A 20160-nucleotide genomic window follows, 5' to 3' on the forward strand; every position below is an offset into this window, starting at 1 on the left:
AACATCCACATCACAGGCTTAGCCTGCCCGGTGGTCCAACTGTGTGCATGTGTGCTCACTTCCAACATCTGATTCTGGAACTTCTGGGGCCAAAGCTCTGTAGGGTAGGCCAGATACCTGTACTTGTAGTAAGAGTTTCAAGTGGGCGGTGCCGTATAGTGAGGGTGGCGGGTTCAGACCTGGCTCCGGCCAACCTGTAACAACAACAGAAAAATAGCTGGGCCTTGTGGCAGGCGCCTGTAGTCCCAGCTACTCAGGAGGCTGAGGCAAGAGAATTGCTTGAGCCCAAAAGCTGGAGGTTGCTGTGAGCTGTGACGCCACGGAACTCTACCGAAGACGACGAAATAAAACTCTGTCTCTAAAAAAAAAAAGTTCTAGGTGAGGCAATGCCCGTAGTTCAGTGGGAATGGTGCCAGCCACAAACACCACGGCTGGTGGGTTCGAACCCATCCTGGGCCTGCTAAACAACGACAAGTGCAACAAAAAAATAGCCAGGTGTTGTAGTGGGCACTTGTAGTCCCAGCTACTAGGGAGACTGAGGCAAGAGAATCACTTGAGCCCAAGAGTTGGAGGTTGCTGTGATGCCACAGCACTCTACCAAGGGTAACAGTGAGACAGAGTCACTATGTTCCAGATGATTTGGAAGCAGGATTGACTCCTGGAGTAAAGCTGCTCCTTGGGGTACTGCACTTCGGAGGGCAACCCTGACTATGGAGATGATCCAGACCTTCCAGCCCCAGAGTTCATTTCCCATGGGCCCTTGGAACTGGCTTCTCACTGGCCGCCCTGTCTCTAGCCTAAGCCCCATCCTGCTGCCCAAGTCTGTCATGTCACTCCCCCTTTGAAACCTTCCATGGCTCCCTGTTGCCTGCTACATCAAACTCCAGGCTCATGAGTGAGGCATTCGTGGTATCCTCCGCAGCTACACCCCTCTGCACACCAGAGGATACAACAACCAAGGAAGAAGGGGTTGTAGCACCCATGGCTTCCGCCCACTCCATGCCAGGAGCACCTCCAACCAAGTCATGACAACCACAGATGTTACCTGGTAACACCAAGTGTTCCCTGGGTACAGAAGGCCACTGGCAGGACCCAGATGAGGAAACTTCATTGGAAATGACCCTGTCTTCTGTGAATAAATCGCAAGGAAAATTGAAGGGAAGTCAGGTGAGACTCCAGAGATACAGCAATTACAGATTCTGGGCTTTCCCTGAGTTCTGTTTCAAAGCATAAAAAATAAAAACTGACTGTTTTTGGCTCTGCACCCATGGCATGGTGGTTATGGCGCTAGCCACATAACACTTGAGTCTGGCAAGTTCGAACCCAGCCTGGGCCAGCTAAACAACGACAACTGCAACAAAAAATAGCTGGGCGTTGTGGCAGGTGCCTGTAGTTCCAGCTACTTGGGAGGCTGAGGCAAGGGAATCGCTTAAGCCCAAGAGTTTGAGGTTGCTATGAGCTGTGACACCAGGGCACTGTACCAAGGGTGACAAAGTGAGAATTTTGTCTCAAAAATAAAAAGTTGTGAGTGGAACATTAGGCAGCAGGTCACTTACTTGCCATGGCACTCTACTGGGGTGACAAAGTGAGATTGTCTCAAAAAAAAAAAAGGCTCAGCGCCTGTGGCTCAAGCGGCTAAGGTGCCAGCCCATACATCTGAGCTGGCAGGTTCAAATCCAGCCCGGGCCTGCCAAACAACAATGACGGCTGCAACCAAAAAAAAATAGCCGGGTGTTGTGGCAGGTGCCTGTAGTCCCAGCTACTTGGGAGGCGGAGGCAGGAGAATTGCTTGAGCCCAGGAGGTGGAGGATGCTGTGAGCCGTGATGCCACAGCACTCTACCCAGGGCGACAGTTTGAGGCTCTTGTCTCAAAAAAAAAAAAAAAACTGGGGTGGTGCCTGTGGCTCAAATGGATAGGGCGCCAGCCCCATGCTCTGGAAGTGGTGGGCTCAAACCCAGCCCCAGCCAAAAACTGCAAAAAAAATCCTGACTTTTTGACATAATTGGAAATATGAACACTGGATATTTGATAATTTCAAACAATTATTTTAGAACTGCTTAAATTTGTTAATGGAATTGTAGCTATTTTTTTGTTTTATTGAGACAGTCTCACTTTGTCACCCTCTATAAAATGCTATGATATCATAGCTCACAGCAACCTCAAGCGATTCTCTTACCTCAGCCTCCCGAGTAGCTGGGACTACAGGCGCCTGCCACATTGCTGGCTATTTTTGTTTTGTTTAGCAGGCCCAGTGGGTTCGAACCCTACCAGCCCCGGTACATGTGGCCAGGACCCTAACCACCTAAGATACAGGCATGTAGCCTATTTTCCTTTTTTAAAAAAGATTTCCTGGCTCAACGCCTGTAGCTCAAGCCACTAGGGCGCCAGCCACGTACACCGGAACTGGTGGGTTCGAATCCTGCCTTGGCCTACTAAACAACAACAACAATTATAACCAAAAAATAGCCCATGATGTGGTGGGCACCTGTAGTCCCAGCTACTTAGGAGGCTGAGGCAAGAGGATCACTTAAGCCTAAGAATTTGAGGTTGCTGTGAGCTATGACATTATGGCACTCTACTGAGAGCAACATAGTGAGACTCTGTCTCAAAAAAAAGAAAGGGACGGGTGGCGTCTATGGCTCAGTGGGTAGGGTGCCAGCCCCATATACTGAGGGTGGTGGGTTCAAACCCGGCCCTGGCCAAACTGCAACAAAAAATAGCCAGGTGTTGTGGCAGGCGCCTGTTGTCCCAGCTACTCGGGAAGCTGAGGCAAGAGACTGGCCTAAGCCCAGGAGCTGGAGGTTGCTATGAGCTGTGATGCCACGGTACTCTACTGAGGGCGATAAAGTGAGACTCTGTCTCTACCAAAAAAAAAGAGACTAAAGCCAGAGAATTGCTTGAGCCTATGAATTTGAGGCTGCAGTGAGCTATGATCAGTACCACTGTACTCCAGCCTAGGTGACAGTGAGACCCTCTCTCAAAAAAGAAAAAGACTCCTTATCCCATAAAGATAGACACAGAAATGCTACTTAGTGATGAAATTGATGTTGGGATTTTGTTTGCAATAATCAGGAAATAGCAAGATGAGGACATAGGGAGAAGCTCCCTTTGACACCCATTCTGTTTTTTGTGTTTGGAATTTTCTTTTTTTTTTTTTTTTTTTGTAGAGACAGAGTCTCACTTTATGGCCCTTGGTAGAGTGCCATGGCATCACACAGCTCACAGCAACCTCCAACTCCTGGGCCTAAGCGATTCTCTTGCCTCAGCCTCCCAAGTAGCTGGGACTACAGGCGCCCGCCACAACGCCCGGCTATTCTTTGGTTGCAGTTCAGCCGGGGCTGGGTTTGAACCCGCCACCCTCGGTATATGGGGCCGGCGCCTTACTGACTGAGCCACAGGCGCTGCCCTGTGTTTGGAATTTTCTATGGTGAAAATAAATATATTTTGGAAACAACCCAAGTGTCCATCAGTGCAAGAGTACATAAACCCAGTGTGATCCATCTACACAGGGAATATCACTCAACCATGAAAAGGAACAAGGCTCTGACACAGGCTATAATGTGATGGACCTTGAGGACATTGTGTTCAGTGAGAGAAGCAGACACAGAAGGACCCACAGTGTGAGATTCCATTTATGTGAAATGTCCAGAATGAGTAGATCCACAAAGGCCAGGAGTGGGTGTCGGGGAGAGGGTGGGCAATGACCATTCATGGGGATGGGGTCTTCCGAGATAATAGAACTGGGGTGAAGCTACATACAGTGCTTCCACAGAAGTGTATGCTTCAAAATGGCCAGTTATATATTATGTGAATCTTTCTTTTTTTTCTTGAGACAGAGTCTCACTATGTCACCCTTGGTAGAGTGCTGTGGTGTCACAGCTCACCGCAACCTCAAACAACTGCTGAGCTAAAGCGATTCTCTCACTTTTTTTTTTTTTTGTAGAGACGGAGTCTCACTTTACTGCCCTCGGTAGAGTGCCGTGGTGTCACACAGCTCACAGCAACCTCCAGCTCTTGGGCTTATGTGATTCTCTTGCCTCAGCCTCCCGAGCAGCTGGGACTACAGGCGCCCACCACAACGCCCGGCTATTTTTTTGTTGTTGCAGTTCGGCCGGGGCTGGGTTTGAACCCACCACCCTCGGTATATGGGGCCGGCGCCCTACTCACTGAGCCACAGGCGCAGCCCACTTTTTTTTTTTTTTTTTGAGACAGAGTCTTACTATATCACCCTTGATAGAGTTCTGTGGCATCACAGCTCACAACAACCTCAAACTCTTGGGCTTAAGCTATTCTCTTGTCTCAGCCTCCCAAATAGCTGGGACTACAGGCGGCCACCACAACTCCCACCTATTTTGTTGTAGTTGTCATTGTTGTCTGGCAGACCTGGTGTATGTGGCCAGTGCCCTAGCCGCTGAGCTACAGGTGCCAAGCCTATTATGTGAATCTCGTATCAATAAAAACAAACAAGAAAAAAAGACTTTTTCCCCAAGGACAAGATAGGAATTCCACAGGGAATCCAGGATGCCTGGGCTGAGTTCTGTCCCTCTGATCAAAGCCATGGATTTCCAGGAAGCTCAGAAGTGCCCAGCCCCAGTGGGACCCCTGCAGGAGGTGTATGCAACACCTCCAGACTGGGTCAGTGGGTGTTGGAAAGAAAGATGGCACCTGTAGGCCACATGGCCCCCACTCATCCTTCCATCCTATAAGCAAGTATCAAGCAATTGCTTTGTGAGGTTTCATTCAGGTTGCAAGGCACTTAACCTCCAAGTGCCTCAGTTTCCTAGCTGTGGCAAGAATTGATGGAAAGAGGTAATATACAAAAAGTAAAGGGAACAGTGCAGGGCACCCAGGAAGCGCCCTTACTAAATGTCTATGACTCTGATTTACTATAATATTACTAGGAGACAGAAGCCAACGCAAGTGTGAGGGAGGTTGGTAGTTCTTGCCCATCCACCATCTCTGTGTCATAGAATCCTGCTTATTCTCTTTGAGGGATCCCCTGGCTCCCCAGTTCAGTTCATCCTATCATGTGAGAGAGGTTGACTCCACTTGTATCCATAGCAGGCTCTTGAGGAAGAGGTGTCATCATTCTACAATGGCTGCTAGAATGTCAACTTGGGAGTCCTCAGATGCTGCTACTAAAAGAGAGTTCGACAAAGAATGAGGGTGACATAAAGGAAAGAAGAGCTGAGAGATTGAGAGGGATTTGTAATGATATTGCTGGGCCCCAACCCTAGATCCAGCCATCCCTGAAGCCATTCATCATGACTTAGATGGTCTTCTAAGCTGGTTTTCTTAAGCTGGTTTTCTTTGCTTATCACTTACTAAAAAGCATTCTTAAGCTGGTTTTCTTTGCTTATCACTTACTAAAAAGCATTCTGCCTCATGAGCTAAAGTTCATTAAGCAAAAGAAGCAATGAGGCAGGGCTTCAGGAATTGCTGGATCCAGTACCTGCAGCCCCCAGACCTCTATCCCCACGTTTGCTCATTTATTCAGGCAACCTTATTCTCATATTCTCTCTCTCTCCTTTCTCTTTACAGTCTTCACGATAGCCACTACATGCCACTTTTTTTTTTTTTTTTTTGACATAGTCTCTGTCACCCTAGGCTTGAGTGCTGTAGCATTAGCCTAGCTCACAGTAACCTCAAACTCCTGGGTCTAAGCAATCCTCCTGCCTCAGCATCCTGAGTAGCTGGGACTGCAGGTGCCCACCACAATGTGCAGCCATTTTTTTTCTATTTTTAGTAGAGATAGGGTCTCACTGTGTTGCTCAGGATGGTTTCAAACTCTTGAGTTCAAGTGATCCTCTCACTTCAGCCTCCCAGAGTGCTAGGATTACCAGGTGTGAGCCACCAAAGGACAGTTTTATTCAGCCCAAACTCAAAAACTCCAGGACAACTGTTAAGAACTAGAAACAATACCCAAACCATTAACCCAGAATGTGGTCTCTAAATACTTTTTCTGGCCTAGAGACAAGGATGAGTCAGAACATGTATGCCCCAGAGAACAGCAGGCTTGGAGGTTGCCGAGGGACTGAACCCAGAAAAACAGGAAGGGTTGGATGGAAGAACCCATGGTGTCCATTCCTTATCACCATGTCTGTATCCAACACTGAGGGCCCAGAAACAACACCCCATTCCTCATCTATCTAGGCTATAACCTAGATGTTCATGCTGTCAAAGGTGCCTGTGGGTTAGCCAGTCAAAGAAGGCTTCCTGAGGGAGGCTGCATTTGATGAAAATAGAGGAAAAGGCATGATGTTGCAATGGTGGTTTCTGGAATGTGCCCCTCTTCCTTCTATCTATCTATACCTGCCCAAGTTGGAAGCTCACTTACACATCAGTTTTGTTTTGTTTGTTTTTGAGACAGAGTCTCACTCCATTGTCCTGGGTAGAGTGCCTTGCTGTCATAGTTCACAGCAACTTCAAACTCTGGAGCTCAAGAGATCCTCTTTTTTGGACAGAGCCTCAAGCTGTCTCCCTGGGTAGAGTGCAGTGGCATCACAGCTCACAACAACCTCCAACTCCTGAGCTCAAGGGATTCTCCTGCCTCCACCTCCCAAGTAGCTGGGACTACAGGTGCCCGCCACAACGCCCAGCTATTTTTTGGTTGCAGCCGTCATTGTCGTTTGGCGGGCCAGGCTGGATTCAAACCTGCCAGCTCAGGTGTATGTGGCTGGTGCCTTAGCCGCTTGAGCCACAGACGCTGAGCCTTTTTTTTTGTTTGTTTTTTTAGACAAAGTCTCACTTTGTCACCCTTGGTAGAGGGCTGTGGTGTCATAGCTCACAGCAACCCCTAAACTCTTGGCCTCAAGCGATTCTCTTGCCTCAGCCTCCAGAGTAGCTGGGACTGCAGGCGCAGCCACAACGCCTGGCTATTTTTAGAGACAAGGTCTCCCTCTTGCTCAGGTTGGTCTCAAACCTGTGAGCTCAGCAATCCACCTGCCTTGGCCTTCCAGAGGGCTAGGATTGCAGGCGTGAGCCACTGTGCCCTGCCCAAGAGATCCTCTGGATTCAGCCTTCCAAGTAGCTGGGACTACCGGAGTCTGCTAGAAGGCCTGGCTAGTTTTTCTAGTTTTAGTAGAGACAGGGCCTTGCTCTTGCTGGTGTCCATCTCCTGAGCTCAGGCAATCCACCTGCCTCAGCCTTGTGGAGTGCTAGGATTACTGGCGTGAGCCACAGTGCCTGGCCTACACCTCTGGTCTGTAATCAGTGAAGGCAGGAAGTGAAGAAAGGCGAGCCTGGAGCTGCAGAAAGCAGAGAGCAAGGAGGACCCGCCTGTCCATCAGCTAAGGGGATCCAAGGTGGTCACAGTGCAAGAAGCCAGGTTTCCTGGTGCTGCCAGAATGAGGAGTTACTCATTCTCCCAAACGGGCGACGATTTCCACCAGGGCTTTCAAGCAAGAGACAACGCAGGATGAGCGAGCTGAGGCTCAGGGAAGCACTGCTACTTGGCCAAAGTCCAACAGCACATCGGTGAGAACCCCCAATGCCTCCAAAAGTGGGTTTAAGTCTCAGCCCTCCCCTTCTGTGTGACAGACACTAGGCAAGCCTCTTCCTTCATTGTAAGTAATGTTCTGGCACATACTAGGGGCACAAAGACACCAGCCAAATATTCCGGGCTATACTGAGTTACAGGCAGCTGTGCCACTGAGGGCCACTCGAGCACCGAGCACCGGAGCACAGAGATAACAACCGTCTCTCGCTAGATAATGTTTGCAAACCACCGCCCACTTCAGTCCGCCCCTCCCCGGAGGTGACCGAGGTTTCCTGGTGTGCGTGCGCAGCGGTGGGTGTTCCCCTGCACGCGTGCGTGCTGTGGCCGGACCTGCGCAGTGCGACTGGATTGGCCGGACAGGGTCACCCTGAGTTTGCACACGGAGCCGCAATGCTCACCCGGTTCGTGGGCCCGCGCTACCGGGAACTGGCGAAGAACTGGTGAGGACGCTGCCCCACCACTGACCCCGCTTCCGCCTCGGGCCGGGGTCCCTAGTTGCGCCCCGGTGACAGGGAGAAACTGAGGCTCATGAGTTTTAACAATGGGGCGGCGCCTGTGGCTCAGTGAGTAGGGCGCCGGCCCCATATACCCAGGGTGGCAGGTTCAAACCCGGCCCCGGCCAAACTGCAACAACAACAACAAAAAAAAATAGCCGGGTGTTGTGGCGGGTGCCTGTAGTCCCAGCTACCTGGGAGGCTGAGGCAAGAGAATCACCTAAGCCCAGGAGTCGGAGGTTGCTGTGAGCTGTGACGCCACGGCACTCTACCAAGGGTAACATAGTGAGACTCTGTCTCAAAAAAAAAGAAAAAAAGAGTTTAACAGTGTGTTCTGGGGCGCACGAGGCCAAATCCTAGCATCCTCGGCTCAGTCGTTGAGCTGCTCGGAGCCTCAGTTTCCCCATCTTTACTTGGGAATCCTGCCCCCCCACCCCACCCCACCGGATGGAGTCGCCCTGAGGCTGCGGAGCCGGCCCAGCACCCTGGGCTCAGGTGTTTGGGCCTGAAACTAAACCTTTAAATTTCTGGCTTTGCTTTTCTTTCATTACGTTATTACTTTTTTTTTTTGAGACAGAGTCTCACATTGTTGCCCTTGGTAGAGTGTCATGGCGTCATAGGTCACAGCCTTCTAGGGAGCTAGGGTCAAACTCTTGGGCTCAAGTGATCCTCTTGCTTCAGCCTCCCAAGTAGCTGGGACTACAGGCACCTGCCACAACGTCTGGTTATTTTTTTTAGAGACGGGGTCTCAACTCTTGCTCAGACTGGTCTCAACTGCTAATCTCAAGCAATCACCCGCCTGGGTCACCAAGAGTTCTAGGATTACAGGCGTGAGCCACCGTTGCAGTTGCTTGGTTATTACTTCTTTTTTTTTTTTTTTTTTGCGGTTTTTGGCCGGGGCTGGGCTTGAACCGACTACCCAGGGCATATGGGGCCAGCGCCCTACTCCTTGAGCCACAGGCGCCACCCTGGTTATTACTTCTTAATGATTTTTTTTGACAAGAACTGTGAAACAGCACAGCTGCACCTGCTTGTGATTCCACCATAGGGGAATGACCTCCACACATGGGGTACTAAAAAGCAAGGGCTTATGCTTAGCCATGCATCCCTGAGCTGGAATACACTTCCTCCACACCAGATAGGGAGGCAAGAGTGAGGTATTGAGGGGTCCTTCAGGAGGAGCATGATAGTGGCATTTTTCAGCAAGGGTGACTCCAGCCTGGGACAAGAACACAGTGGTCCAGGCCCAGGCCAGTCAGTGCAGCCTCTCCCAGTTAGAGTGGGTCCACTTCCATCTGTGCGGTAAGAGCAGTGACCTGCATCCATCCATGTTTTCATTCAGTCAAGAAGCATTTATTGAGGGTGATGCCTGTGGCTCAAAGGAGTAGGGTGCCGGCCCACATACTGGAGGTGGTGGGTTCAAACCCAGCCCTGGCCAAAAAAACTGCCAAAAAAAAAAGAAGCAATTATTGAGCATCTGCTGTGTGCTGCTAGAGATGCAGCAATAAATTAAAACCAAACCCTTGTGGGCTGACATTGTAATTGGTGGGCAAGAAAAAATAGGCCACTGAAATCTGTGGTGTAGGGAGAGGGCTGCAGCCCTGTCTCAGCAGCCCATGGCTTTGGGAGACAAGGAAGCAGATCTTATCCTTGGAGGAAGATATGGGTATTTTTTTCTCAGACTTGGGTCAGAGGGTCTCTGCTCACCACTGGGCACCCCACACGTTACATCCTCTCTGGACTTTGGTGTCTCGGTCCACTCAGAGGGTTGTCTCTGGTGAAGCACTTTCAGACAAGGTGGGCAGGAGTTGTTGATCCCCTCTTTCCACTGTCCCCAACATCGCAGGCACGTTACGTGGTTTATTGTGACCCAGCAAGGTAAGGCTCAGATTCTTTTTTTTTTTTTTTTTTTTATTGTTGGGGATTCATTGAGGGTACAATAAGCCAGGTTACACTGATTGCAATTGTTAGGTAAAGTCCCTCTTGCAATCATGTCTTGAAGGCTCAGATTCTAATCCAGTCCTCCACTGGCCAGTGGTGGGACCTGTAATAATAATCTGTATAACAGATGGCCCCCAAATTTAGCAGCTCAAAACAATAAATGTTCATTATCGAACAGCTTCTGTGGGTCAGGAATTCAGGCACCAAATCTTTGGCTCAGGGTCTCATAGGAAGGCTTCACTGGGGCAGGTGTTTCCAGGCTCACTCATGTGGTTGGTGAGGTTTAGTAGCTCTATTGCTGTTGACTAGAGGCTGCCTTCAGCTCTCTGCCATAGGTACCCCTCTATAGGGCAGCTCAGAGCATGGCAGCTTCCCCCAAAGCAAAGGAGAGGGCACCCAAGATGGAAGTACCATCTTTTTTTTTTTTTTTTGTAGAGACTCTCACTGTACCGCCCTCAGTAGAGTGCCGTGGCGTCACACGGCTCACAGCAACCTCTAACTCTTGGGCTTACGCGATTCTCTTGCCTCAGCCTCCCAAGCAGCTGGGACTACAAGTGCCCGCCACAACGCCCGGCTATTTTTTTTTTGTTGCAGTTTGGCCGGGGCTGGGTTTGAACCCGCCACCCTCGGCATATGGGGCCGACGCCCTACTCACCGAGCCACAGGCGCCGCCCAGAAGTACCATCTTTTTATAGCCTACCTTCAGAAGATAATACAACACTGTGTTCTTTGCATTAAAAGAGAGTGCTTTGGTTCACACTGTATGAGGGTGTGAATGGCTGGTGGCATCCTGGGTCATCCTTGACTTTCACAGCAAGTCAAGTGGTGTGGGTGGGGAAGGATGTGGACTTGGAACCTGATGCCTCAGTTCCTGTCCACATTCTCTGCCACCTTACCTGTGCATCAAGTGAGTGACTCTTGTCCCTCTGTTGCTTGATCTCATCTGTGAAACAGGGACCTAGTCATGGTACCTCCCTCAGCCCTGCAGCTGTTGCAGGGATGATGAGTTACTGTAAACTGTGGTGAGCTGTGAGGACATCAGTAGCTGTCATCTTGGTTACAAACTTGATTTTTTTTTTAGCAGCAGAATTCCTCAAATAAAACCTTAATCAGAATTCTAATGTGAAAACAGGTCAGAGAGTTGAAGTTGGGGCTCCGAGGCTATCCCCCCAACCTGCTCATGTTCCTGCCCACAGGCAGTTCCTGGGGAGATGCAAGAACTAGTGGGTCAGAGACCCTATCCCAAGGGCAGATTACATTCTGCTTTGACCTTTGGGGTGGGCAGCCTGCAGAGCCCGTATCTTTAGGCAAGGACCAGGCATGAAGTAGGCACTCAACACTTAGTAGCTTGGGGTGAATGGGCACCCACATGTGGAATTGGGAGAGGATCCTGGAGGGTGAGCTCTGAGCGGGGCCTGACTGCCCACCCTCTCTACAGGACCCCCACAGTGGGCATGTGGGGTGCTGTGGGTGCTGTGGGGCTGGTGTGGATGACTGACTGGCGGCTGATTCTGGATTGGGTGCCTTACATCAATGGCAAGTTTAAGAAGGATGATTAATGAAAGCAACCCTCCACGGACCCCTCTGGTAAGTCTCCCCAAGTGCAAAAGTCCTGCCCACTGCCATGGGTGGGTGAATCACGTGGCTGCCAGGTGGTGGAGGAGTGGGTTCCCTGAGCTTCAGAGCTAAGGGTGGCAGGTCTTGAGGACTCACTATGATTGTTCACCTGGAGATCCCTGCATGAGGTTGGGCCTCTGGGGTGGCCCTTCTGGCACCTTCTACCCTTTGACACAGAACTGCCAGCCCAGCAGCCTTGGCCTATACGATTGGAGAGTGGGCCCAGCCACTCCCTGCTAGACAGCTGGCAGTCTTGGAGGCTGATCAGTGCTGGCCATCCACCTCAGTCTGCATCCCAGCTCTGGGTAGATGGGGAAAGTTGAAGCTGTTCCACAGCTGCTGTCTCCCCAGTGAGCCCCTGTAGGTATTACTCAAGTCCTTGGACTCAATCTGTATATTTTTTCAGTGTGCCAGTGGCCATGCCAATCACTTTGCCTGCGTCAGAGTTCATTGCCCTCCTAACAATCCTGCCTGGCCACAACTTGTTTTTTATTATTATTATTAAATCATAGCTGTGTACATTAATGCCATCATGGGGCACCAAACATTGCTAGCCACAACTCTTATACCCCCTTGTTACAGATGGGAATATGAGGCCCAGGGCCATGCATCTCAATTTGGATGTGGGCCAGTTATCTGGCTCCAAGGGCTTTCTTCTTCCTCACCTCTTGGTGTTGGAGTCTCTGCCATTTCAGTGACTCTGGCGAAATGGAGCCCCCAGGACACTCGCACTGCCAGCCTCTTGTAGAAGGGATATTTCTTCTCACCCTGCCTTGTGTCCTCCCCCTCCAGGTGTCTGGTGGTGGTGGCTCTGGCCATCTCCGTGACTGCTGCATCAGGAACAGCCCAAGCCCTTAGGATGGACCCCGAGGACGTTCATGGTGCAACTTAAGACTTCTCACGTTTCTGAAAACTGCTTGGATGTTTTAACGTGCATAGCATTAAATCTCACTTTGAAACTTGGGTGTTGATCATGCTGCTGATGCATTTACTTTGCAGCCCTAGTGGCTCAGGTGACTGAGGAGAGGGTTCGAATCTAGGTGGGCCTGCCTGTTTGCAACATTTGGGAGTTGAACCCTTTCAACTCCCAAATGTTGCAAATCTAGGAGAGTTGCCTAGGGCTGGCAGAAATTAAGTATTTAAAATGTTTAATGGATAACTGTTGTTCAGTGTATTTATTGCTGCCTTAATAAGTTACTCCACAACTTAGTGACTTAAAGCAACAAACGTTTATTATCTCAGTTTCTGTGGGTGAGGGATTTCAGAATGATTTATATGGTGGTTCTGGCCCCAGGTCTTTCATGAAATTGCAGATGAAGCAAGCCAGTACCCTTATGTGGCTCTTGGGTGAAAGCCTCAGTTTTCCCCTTCAGGACCCTTATGTAGAGCTGCTTGAGCATACGTAAAACATGAGCGCCAGCTTCCCTCAGAGCAGTCGATCCTAAGGAGAGCCAGAAGGCCACAATGGTTTTACGAGCTAACGTTAGTTGTCTCATGCTATCATTGCCTCTACAATCAACTTGTTAGAATCAAGCCCTTACACCCAGCTCATACTCAGAAGGAGAAGAATTAGGCTCTGAGTTTTGAAGGGTAGACTATCAGAACTTGGAGACATTTTAAGGCCCGGCACACGCACTCAGGGTGGCAGGGTCACACTTGGCCCGGACCAGCTAAACAACAATGACAACTGCAACAAAAAAAAGGATAACTAGGACCCTAAAGGAGGGAAATGGTGTCTTGCCTCAACCTCCCAAGTAGCTTTTTTCACTTAGGGCTTGTTTTCTGGAGGGATCATTCCACTTTAGTAAACTAAAACTTATCCAGTTTTTTTTTTTTTTTTTTTTGAGACAGAGTCTCAAGCTGTTGCCCTGGGTGGAGTGCCGTGGCATTACAGCTCGCAGCAACCCCAAACTCTTGGGCTTAAGCGATTCTCTTGCCTCAGCCTCCCAAGTAGCTGGGAATACAGGCTTCTGCCACAACACCTGGCTATTTTTGTTGTTGTTGTTGTAGTTGTCGTTTAGCAGACCTGGGCTGGATTCACACCCACCAGCTCTGGTGTATGTGACTAGCGCCTTAGCTGCTTGAGCTATAGGCGCTGAGCCACTTATCCAGTTTTTAAGCAGCTGCCTAGTATTCTGAAGTGCAGCCCCACCAGCATTTATCAGCCACTCTGTTACCAAGGGACATTTATTTCCTGATATTTGCTGGTAAAATAATGCCCTGTAAGGCTAGGTGCCTGTAGTTCAGTGGTTAGAGTGCCAGGGCAGTGCCTGTTGCTCAAGGAGTAGGGCACCGGCCCCATATACCAGTGGTGGTCGGTTCAAGCCCAGCCCTGGCCGAAACACTGCAAAAAAAAAAATGGTAAGAGTGCCAGCCCTGTATGCCAGTTTAAACCAGCCAGGGCCCTGCTTAACAAAATAATAATGCCCTGTAGTAATGCAGTTTCACATATGTATATGAATATATCTGTCAGATAAATACCTGTAAGTGATGAATTGTGAGGTGAATGAATTACTCTTAGCATTTCTTGGGTATTTTTTTTTTTTTTTTTTAAGAAAGAGTCTCACTTTGTCACCCTCACTAGAATGCAGTGGTGTCACAGCTCACAGCAACCTCCAGCTGTTGGGCTTAGGTGATTCTCTTGCCTCAGCCTCCTGAGTAGCTGGGACTATAGGCTCCCGCCACAACGCCCAGCTATTCTTTTGTTGCAGTTCAGCTGGGACCAGGTTTGAACCCGCCACCCTCCCTGTGAGAAGAGGCTCCAGCAGGCATCCAGGGACAACTGGAGATGGGTGTGGACATAGGTGGGAGGCAGAGGAAGAGGAGCCCAGAGGTATATGGGGCCAGCGCCCTACTCCTTTGAGCCACAGGTGCTGCCCTGCCCACACTATTTAAAATTTTGACAAGTTGGAGTTGTTTTGTTGTTGGGGAAGGGTTTCCAGTGAAAACCAGAAAACCTGCTAGAAAAATTCTAAAAGAGCTGTAACACTAAAATGTTGATTTTTTTTTTTTTTTTTTTTTGTAGAGACAGAGTCTCACTTTATGGCCCTCACTAGAGTGCCATGGCATCACACAGCTCACAGCAACCTCCAACTCCTGGGCTTAAGTGATTCTCTTGCCTCAGCCTCCCGAGTAGCTGGGACTACAGGCACCTGCCACAACACCCAGCTATTTTTTGGTTGCAGTTCAGCCGGGGCCGGGTTTGAACCCGCCACCCTCGGTATATGGGGCCAGCGCCTTACCGACTGAGCCACAGGCACTGCCCAATGTTGATCATTTTTAATCCTGGATTTTTTGCATTCGTTTTGATTTTTCAAAAATATTACACTTGCTGGGTGCAGTGGCTCACGCCTGTAATCCCAGCACTTGGGAGATCAAGGCAGGTAGACTGTCTGACCTCAGAGGTTTGAGACCAGCCTGAGCTAGAGCAGACCTCGTCTCTAAAAATAGGAGGGCAGGGGGCGGCGCCTGTGGCTCAGTCGGTAAGGCGCCGGCCCCATATACCAAGAGTGGCGGGTTCAAACCCGGCCCCGGCCGAACTGCAACCAAAAAATAGCTGGGCGTTGTGGCGGGCGCCTGTAGTCCCAGCTACTCGGGAGGCTGAGGCAAGAGAATCGCTTAAGCCCAGGAGTTGGAGGTTGCTGTGAGCTGTGTGACGCCACGGCACTCTACCGAGGGCCATAAAGTGAGAATCTTGTCTCTACAAAAAAAAAAAAAAAATAGGAGGGCAGGTTGTGGTGCCTGTGGCTCAAAGGAGTAGGGCGCTGGCCCCATATGCCGGAGGTGGTGGGTTCAAACCCAGCCCCGGCCATAAACTGAAAAAAAAAAAAAAAAAAAAAATAGGGCGGGCTCAGTGCCTATAGCACAGTGGTTATAGCGCCGGGCACACGCACCAGGGTGGCAGGTTCACACTTGGCCCGGACCAGCTAAACAACAATGACGACTGCAACAAAAAATAGCTGGGCGTTGTGGGGGGTGCCTGTAGTCCTAGCTACTTCAGAGGCTGAGGCAAGAAAATTGATTAAGCCCAGGAGTTTGAAGTTGCTGTAAGTTATGGTGCCACAGCACTCTACCAAGGGTGACAAAGTGAGACTGTCTGAAAAAGAAAAAAAAATTACACTAAATCAGCCACAGTGCTGCAACTACTCAGGAAGCTAAAGTGGAAGGATCACTTGAGCTCAAGAGTTGAAGATCAGCCTGTGCAAGGTAGCAAGACTCTGATTTTTGTTTTTTGGACACAGAATCTCAAGCTGTTGCCCTAGGTTGAGTGGCATGGCATCATAGCTCACAACAACTTCAAACTCTTGGGCTCAAGTGATCCTTTTGCCTCGGTTTTTCTATTTTTAGTAGAGATGGGGTCTGGCTTTTGCTCAGGCTGGTCTTAAACTCTTGATCTCAGGCAATCCATTCCTCCCAGAGTGCTAGGATTAAAGGCATGAGCCACCATGCCTGGCCCAAAGACTCTCATACTAAAAAATAAAATAAAAATAAAAAGTTAAATATTGGGGTGACACCTGTGGCTCAGTGGGTAGGGTGCCAGACCCATATACCTAGGGTGGCAGGTTAGAACCTAGCCCAGGCCAAACTGCAACAAAAAAATAGCCTGGCATTGTGGTGGTCACCTATAGTCCCAGCTACTCAGGAGGCTGACGCAAGAAAATCACCTAAATCCAGGAGTTAGAGGTTGCTGTAAGTTGTGACATCACAGCCCTCTACCGAGGGTGATAAAGTGAGACTGTCTCCAAAAAAAAAAAAAAATTAAATATTGGCTAGGTGCCTATAGCTCAGTGGTTAGGGCGCCGGCCACATACACCAGGGCTGGCAGGTTTGAACCCAGCCCGGGCCTGCTAAACAACAACAAAAAATAGCCGGCTGTTGTGGCAGAAGCCTGTATTCCCAGCTACTTGGGAGGCTGAGGCAATAGAATCGCTTAAGTCCCAAGAGTTTGAAGTTGCTGTGAGCTGTGATGTGACAGCACTCTACCCAGGGTGACATAGTGAGACTTTCTCTTAAAAAAAAAAAAAAAAACAAACAATATTCCACTAACATGCCATTTAGCTAGCTATTGAGGTTTTCCCTCACACTAGTCCTGGCCCTAATGGTGCTCCAGCATTTGAAAGCTAATCAGACATCACATTGATTCATTCCCTGTGTTCTAGAGAACATCTCAACAACAAGGCTTCCTTACATAACCCCAATGGCTATTATCGCCGCAATAAACGAATGCCTTTTGGTAACCACTCAGTATTCAAATGTACCCAAATAGCTGAAAACATTTTTTGTTGTTGTTGAGACAGTCTCACTATGTCACCCTCGGTAGGGTGCTGTGGTGTCACAGCTCACAGCAACCTCAAACTCCTGGGCTTAAGTGATTCTCTTGTCTCAGCCTCCCAAATAGCTGGGACTACAGGTGCCCGCCACAACGCCTGGCTATTTCAGAGACAAGGTTTTGCTCTGGCTCAGGCTGGTCTTGAACCTGTGATCTCAGCCAATCCACCCACTTCAGCCTCCCAAGTGCTGGGATTACAAGTGTGAGCCACCATGCCTGGCTAGCTTTTTTGTTTGTTTTTTGAGACCAAGTGTCACTTTGTCCCCCTGGGTAGTGCTGTGGCATCATGGTACCTCACAACAACCTCAAACTCCTGAGCTCAAGAGATGCTCTTGCTTCAGCCTCCCAAGTAGCTGGGACTACAGGCATGAGCTACTATGCCCGCTAGGTTTTTTTCCTATTTTTATTTTTTGTTGGGACAGAGTTTCACCCAGTGTCCTGAGCAGAGGGCAGTGGTGTCATATAGCTCACTGCAACCTCGGACTAAGACTGTGGGCATCCTGCTGCCTCAGCCTCCTGAGTTGCTGAGATTATAGGCATGAGCCACTACATCCAGCCTGCAAACATTTTAACATCTGGTTTGTTCCAATCAAGGTAATTGGAGTCCACTCAATCTAGAGATAGCCCTCTCTCCTTTTTGTCCTTTGCCAACGGCAGAATGACGAAGTTAGGCCATGAATCAGCCATTTTAATGATCCGTTGGTTGGGGATTTTTTTGAGACAGAGTCTCTCTGTTGCCCTAGGTAGAGTGTGTGGCATCATCATAGCTCTCAGCAACCTCAAATTCTTGGGCTTAAGCGATCCTGTTGGGCGGCGCCTGTGGCTCGGTAGGGCACTGGCCCCATATACCAAGGGTGGCGGGTTCAAACTCGGCCCCAGCCAAACTGCAACAACAAAAAAAAATAGCCGGGCGTTGTGGCGGGCGCCTGTAGTCCCAGCTACTCGTGAGGCTGAGGCAAGAGAATCGCTTAAGCCCAGGAGTTGGAGGTTGCTGTGAGCTGTGTGATGCCACCACACTCTACCGAGGGCAATAAAGTGAAACTCTGTCTCTACAAAAAAAAAAAAAGCGATCCTCTTGCCTCAGCCTCCCAAGTAGCTGGGACTACAAGTGCCCACCGCATGCCCGGCTATTTATTTATATTATTTATGTATTTATTTTACTTTTTTTTGAGTGACAGAGTCTCATTTTGTTGCCCTCGGTAGAGTGCCGTGGTATCACAGCTCACAGCAACCTCCAGCTCTTGGGCTTAGGCGATTTTCTTGCCTCAGTCTCCTGAGTAGCTGGGACAACAGGCACCCGCTACAACGCCCGGCTATTTTTGTTGTTGTTGCAGTTTGCCCGAGGCTGGGTTTGAACCTGCCTCCCTTGGTATATGGGGCCGGCACCCTACTCACTGAGCCACAGGCGCCACCCTATTTATTTTTTTAGAGACAGAGTCTCACTTTGTCACCCTCGGTAGAGTGCTGTGGCATCACGGCTCTCAGCAACCTCCAGCTCTGTGGCTTAGGTGATTCTCTTGCCTCAGGAGAATAACTGGGACTCTGGGACTACAGGCACCCACCACGGCTATTTTGTTTTGTTGCAGTTTGGCTGGGGCTGGGTTTGAACCTGCCACCTTCAGTATATGGGGCCCACGCCCTACTCACTGAGCCACAGGCGCCATCCCCCAGCTGTTTTTTAGAGACTGGGGTCTCCATCTTGCTCAGGCTCATCTCAAACCTGTGAGCTCAGCAATCCACCTGCCTCAGCCTCCCAGAGTGCTAGGATTACAGGTGTGAGCCATGGAGCTCAGCCCATCCTAGATATTTCCCTTGGAAAGGGGCAGGTTCTTTTTTTTTTTTTGGTAGCTTTTTGGCTGGGGCTGGGTTTGAACCTGCCACCTCCGGTATATGAGCCCGGTGCCCTACTCCTTGAGGCACAGGCACTGCCCAAAAGGGGCAGGTTCTTCTGCCAGCTGACCACCTTACCAAGTACCATTAATGGTTCTAGTGTGCAACTTCCTGCCTTTGAGTCCATGACATGGCCAATCCTCTGTCTCCACACCAGCACTGGCCCCTGTAGGTGGCAGGTTCAAACCCAGCCGCAGCCAAACTGCCACAAAACAAAATAGCCTTGGTGGGCGCCTGTAGTCCCAGAGTCCCAGCTATTCTACTGAGGCAAAAGAATCACCAGCTACCGAGCTTCTCAGGAGACAGAGCCTCATAGCCAGGATCGGGTGGGAGGGCAAGAAACCATCCACCCCAGAGCAGATGTACTGGGTGGCGGTTGCTGGGTGTACAGGAAAGGTAGGGTGACCACCAACCAAGACTGGTAACAGTGTCTGTGTGGTCAGCACAGCACCACTCAATGATGTCTACATTCTAATCCATTTGTCACTTACCATGGCAAAAGGAACTCTGTGAATGGGGTTAAAGACCTTGAGACGGGAGATCATATGGATTATTAGGGTGCATTCAATGCCATCATAGGGTTTTTTTACTTTTTTCTGAGACAGTCTCAACTTTGTCACCCCGTAGAGTGCTGTGACGTCACAGCCCACAGCAACCTCAAACTCTTGGGCTCAAGTGATTCTCTTGCCTCAGCCTCCCAAGTAGCTGGGACTACAGGCGCCGGCCACAGGGCCGGGCTCTTTTATTTAGCAGGCCTGGGCAGGGTTCAAGCAGCCCCGGAGCATGTGGCTGGTGCCCTAACCACTGAGCAACGGGCACCCAGCCATCACAGTGGCTTTTAAGACCAGGAACCTTCTCCAACTGGAGGTACAAGAGAAGGATATAAGGAAAATCAATTTTTTAACACCTGCCCTAGGTCGACCAGCCTGTGCTCTGGGGAGCAGTGCAGCTAGCACAGGTTGAGCCGGGAGTGGCCCACCCTTTCCGTGCCAGGGTCCCTCTGGATGGTGTACAGACAGAGGGTCTGTGAGGAGGAGGATAGACGATCCCATAGAAAGGGCCTGGAATCCTCCAGCGGGGGATGACTGGACCAATGTCTAGTGGAGACAAGGAGAGGGAGCTCCAATTCTTGATTTTGAGGGATCAGTTAAGTGATGGGTGGGGACTTGGGTATGGATGGGTCCAAAAGCCCCCCGGATCTGGACGCCCAAGAAGAGGCTGGAGTTTGGGAGACTAGCTGGGCGGTGGAAGGCGAGGCCGGAGCACTGGATGACCGGGTCCTAAAGACCCCGGCCCGGGAGGAGTAGGATCTCCATCAGAATCTTCCTGCGCACTGACAGCACAAGTCGGCCCCGGGGGCGGAAGAGCATGGCGCCGCAGCAGCTCCCTG

At 50.1% G+C, this 20160-nt stretch overlaps 1 protein-coding gene and 1 non-coding gene across 2 annotated transcripts; one reads left to right on the forward strand and one right to left on the reverse strand.

The window, feature by feature from the left end:
* Nucleotides 1-7793: 7793 nt before the first annotated feature.
* Nucleotides 7794-12514, forward strand: LOC128578741 (cytochrome b-c1 complex subunit 10). The gene is made up of 3 exons (XM_053581266.1): nucleotides 7794-7939; nucleotides 11373-11521; nucleotides 12344-12514. Exons 1-2 carry the CDS (start codon nucleotides 7890-7892, stop codon nucleotides 11491-11493), a joined length of 171 nt encoding a protein of 56 aa, XP_053437241.1. The 5' UTR covers nucleotides 7794-7889; the 3' UTR covers nucleotides 11494-11521; nucleotides 12344-12514.
* A 1966-nt stretch (nucleotides 12515-14480) lies between these two features.
* LOC128580127 (U7 small nuclear RNA) lies at nucleotides 14481-14542 on the reverse strand. The gene has a single exon (XR_008378464.1). It is a non-coding gene; the product is annotated as a U7 small nuclear RNA (small nuclear RNA).
* Between the last annotated feature and the right edge of the window lie 5618 nt (nucleotides 14543-20160).

This window comes from Nycticebus coucang, chromosome 2 (genome assembly GCF_027406575.1).
Source record: "Nycticebus coucang isolate mNycCou1 chromosome 2, mNycCou1.pri, whole genome shotgun sequence".
Classification (NCBI taxonomy): Eukaryota; Metazoa; Chordata; class Mammalia; order Primates; family Lorisidae; genus Nycticebus; species Nycticebus coucang.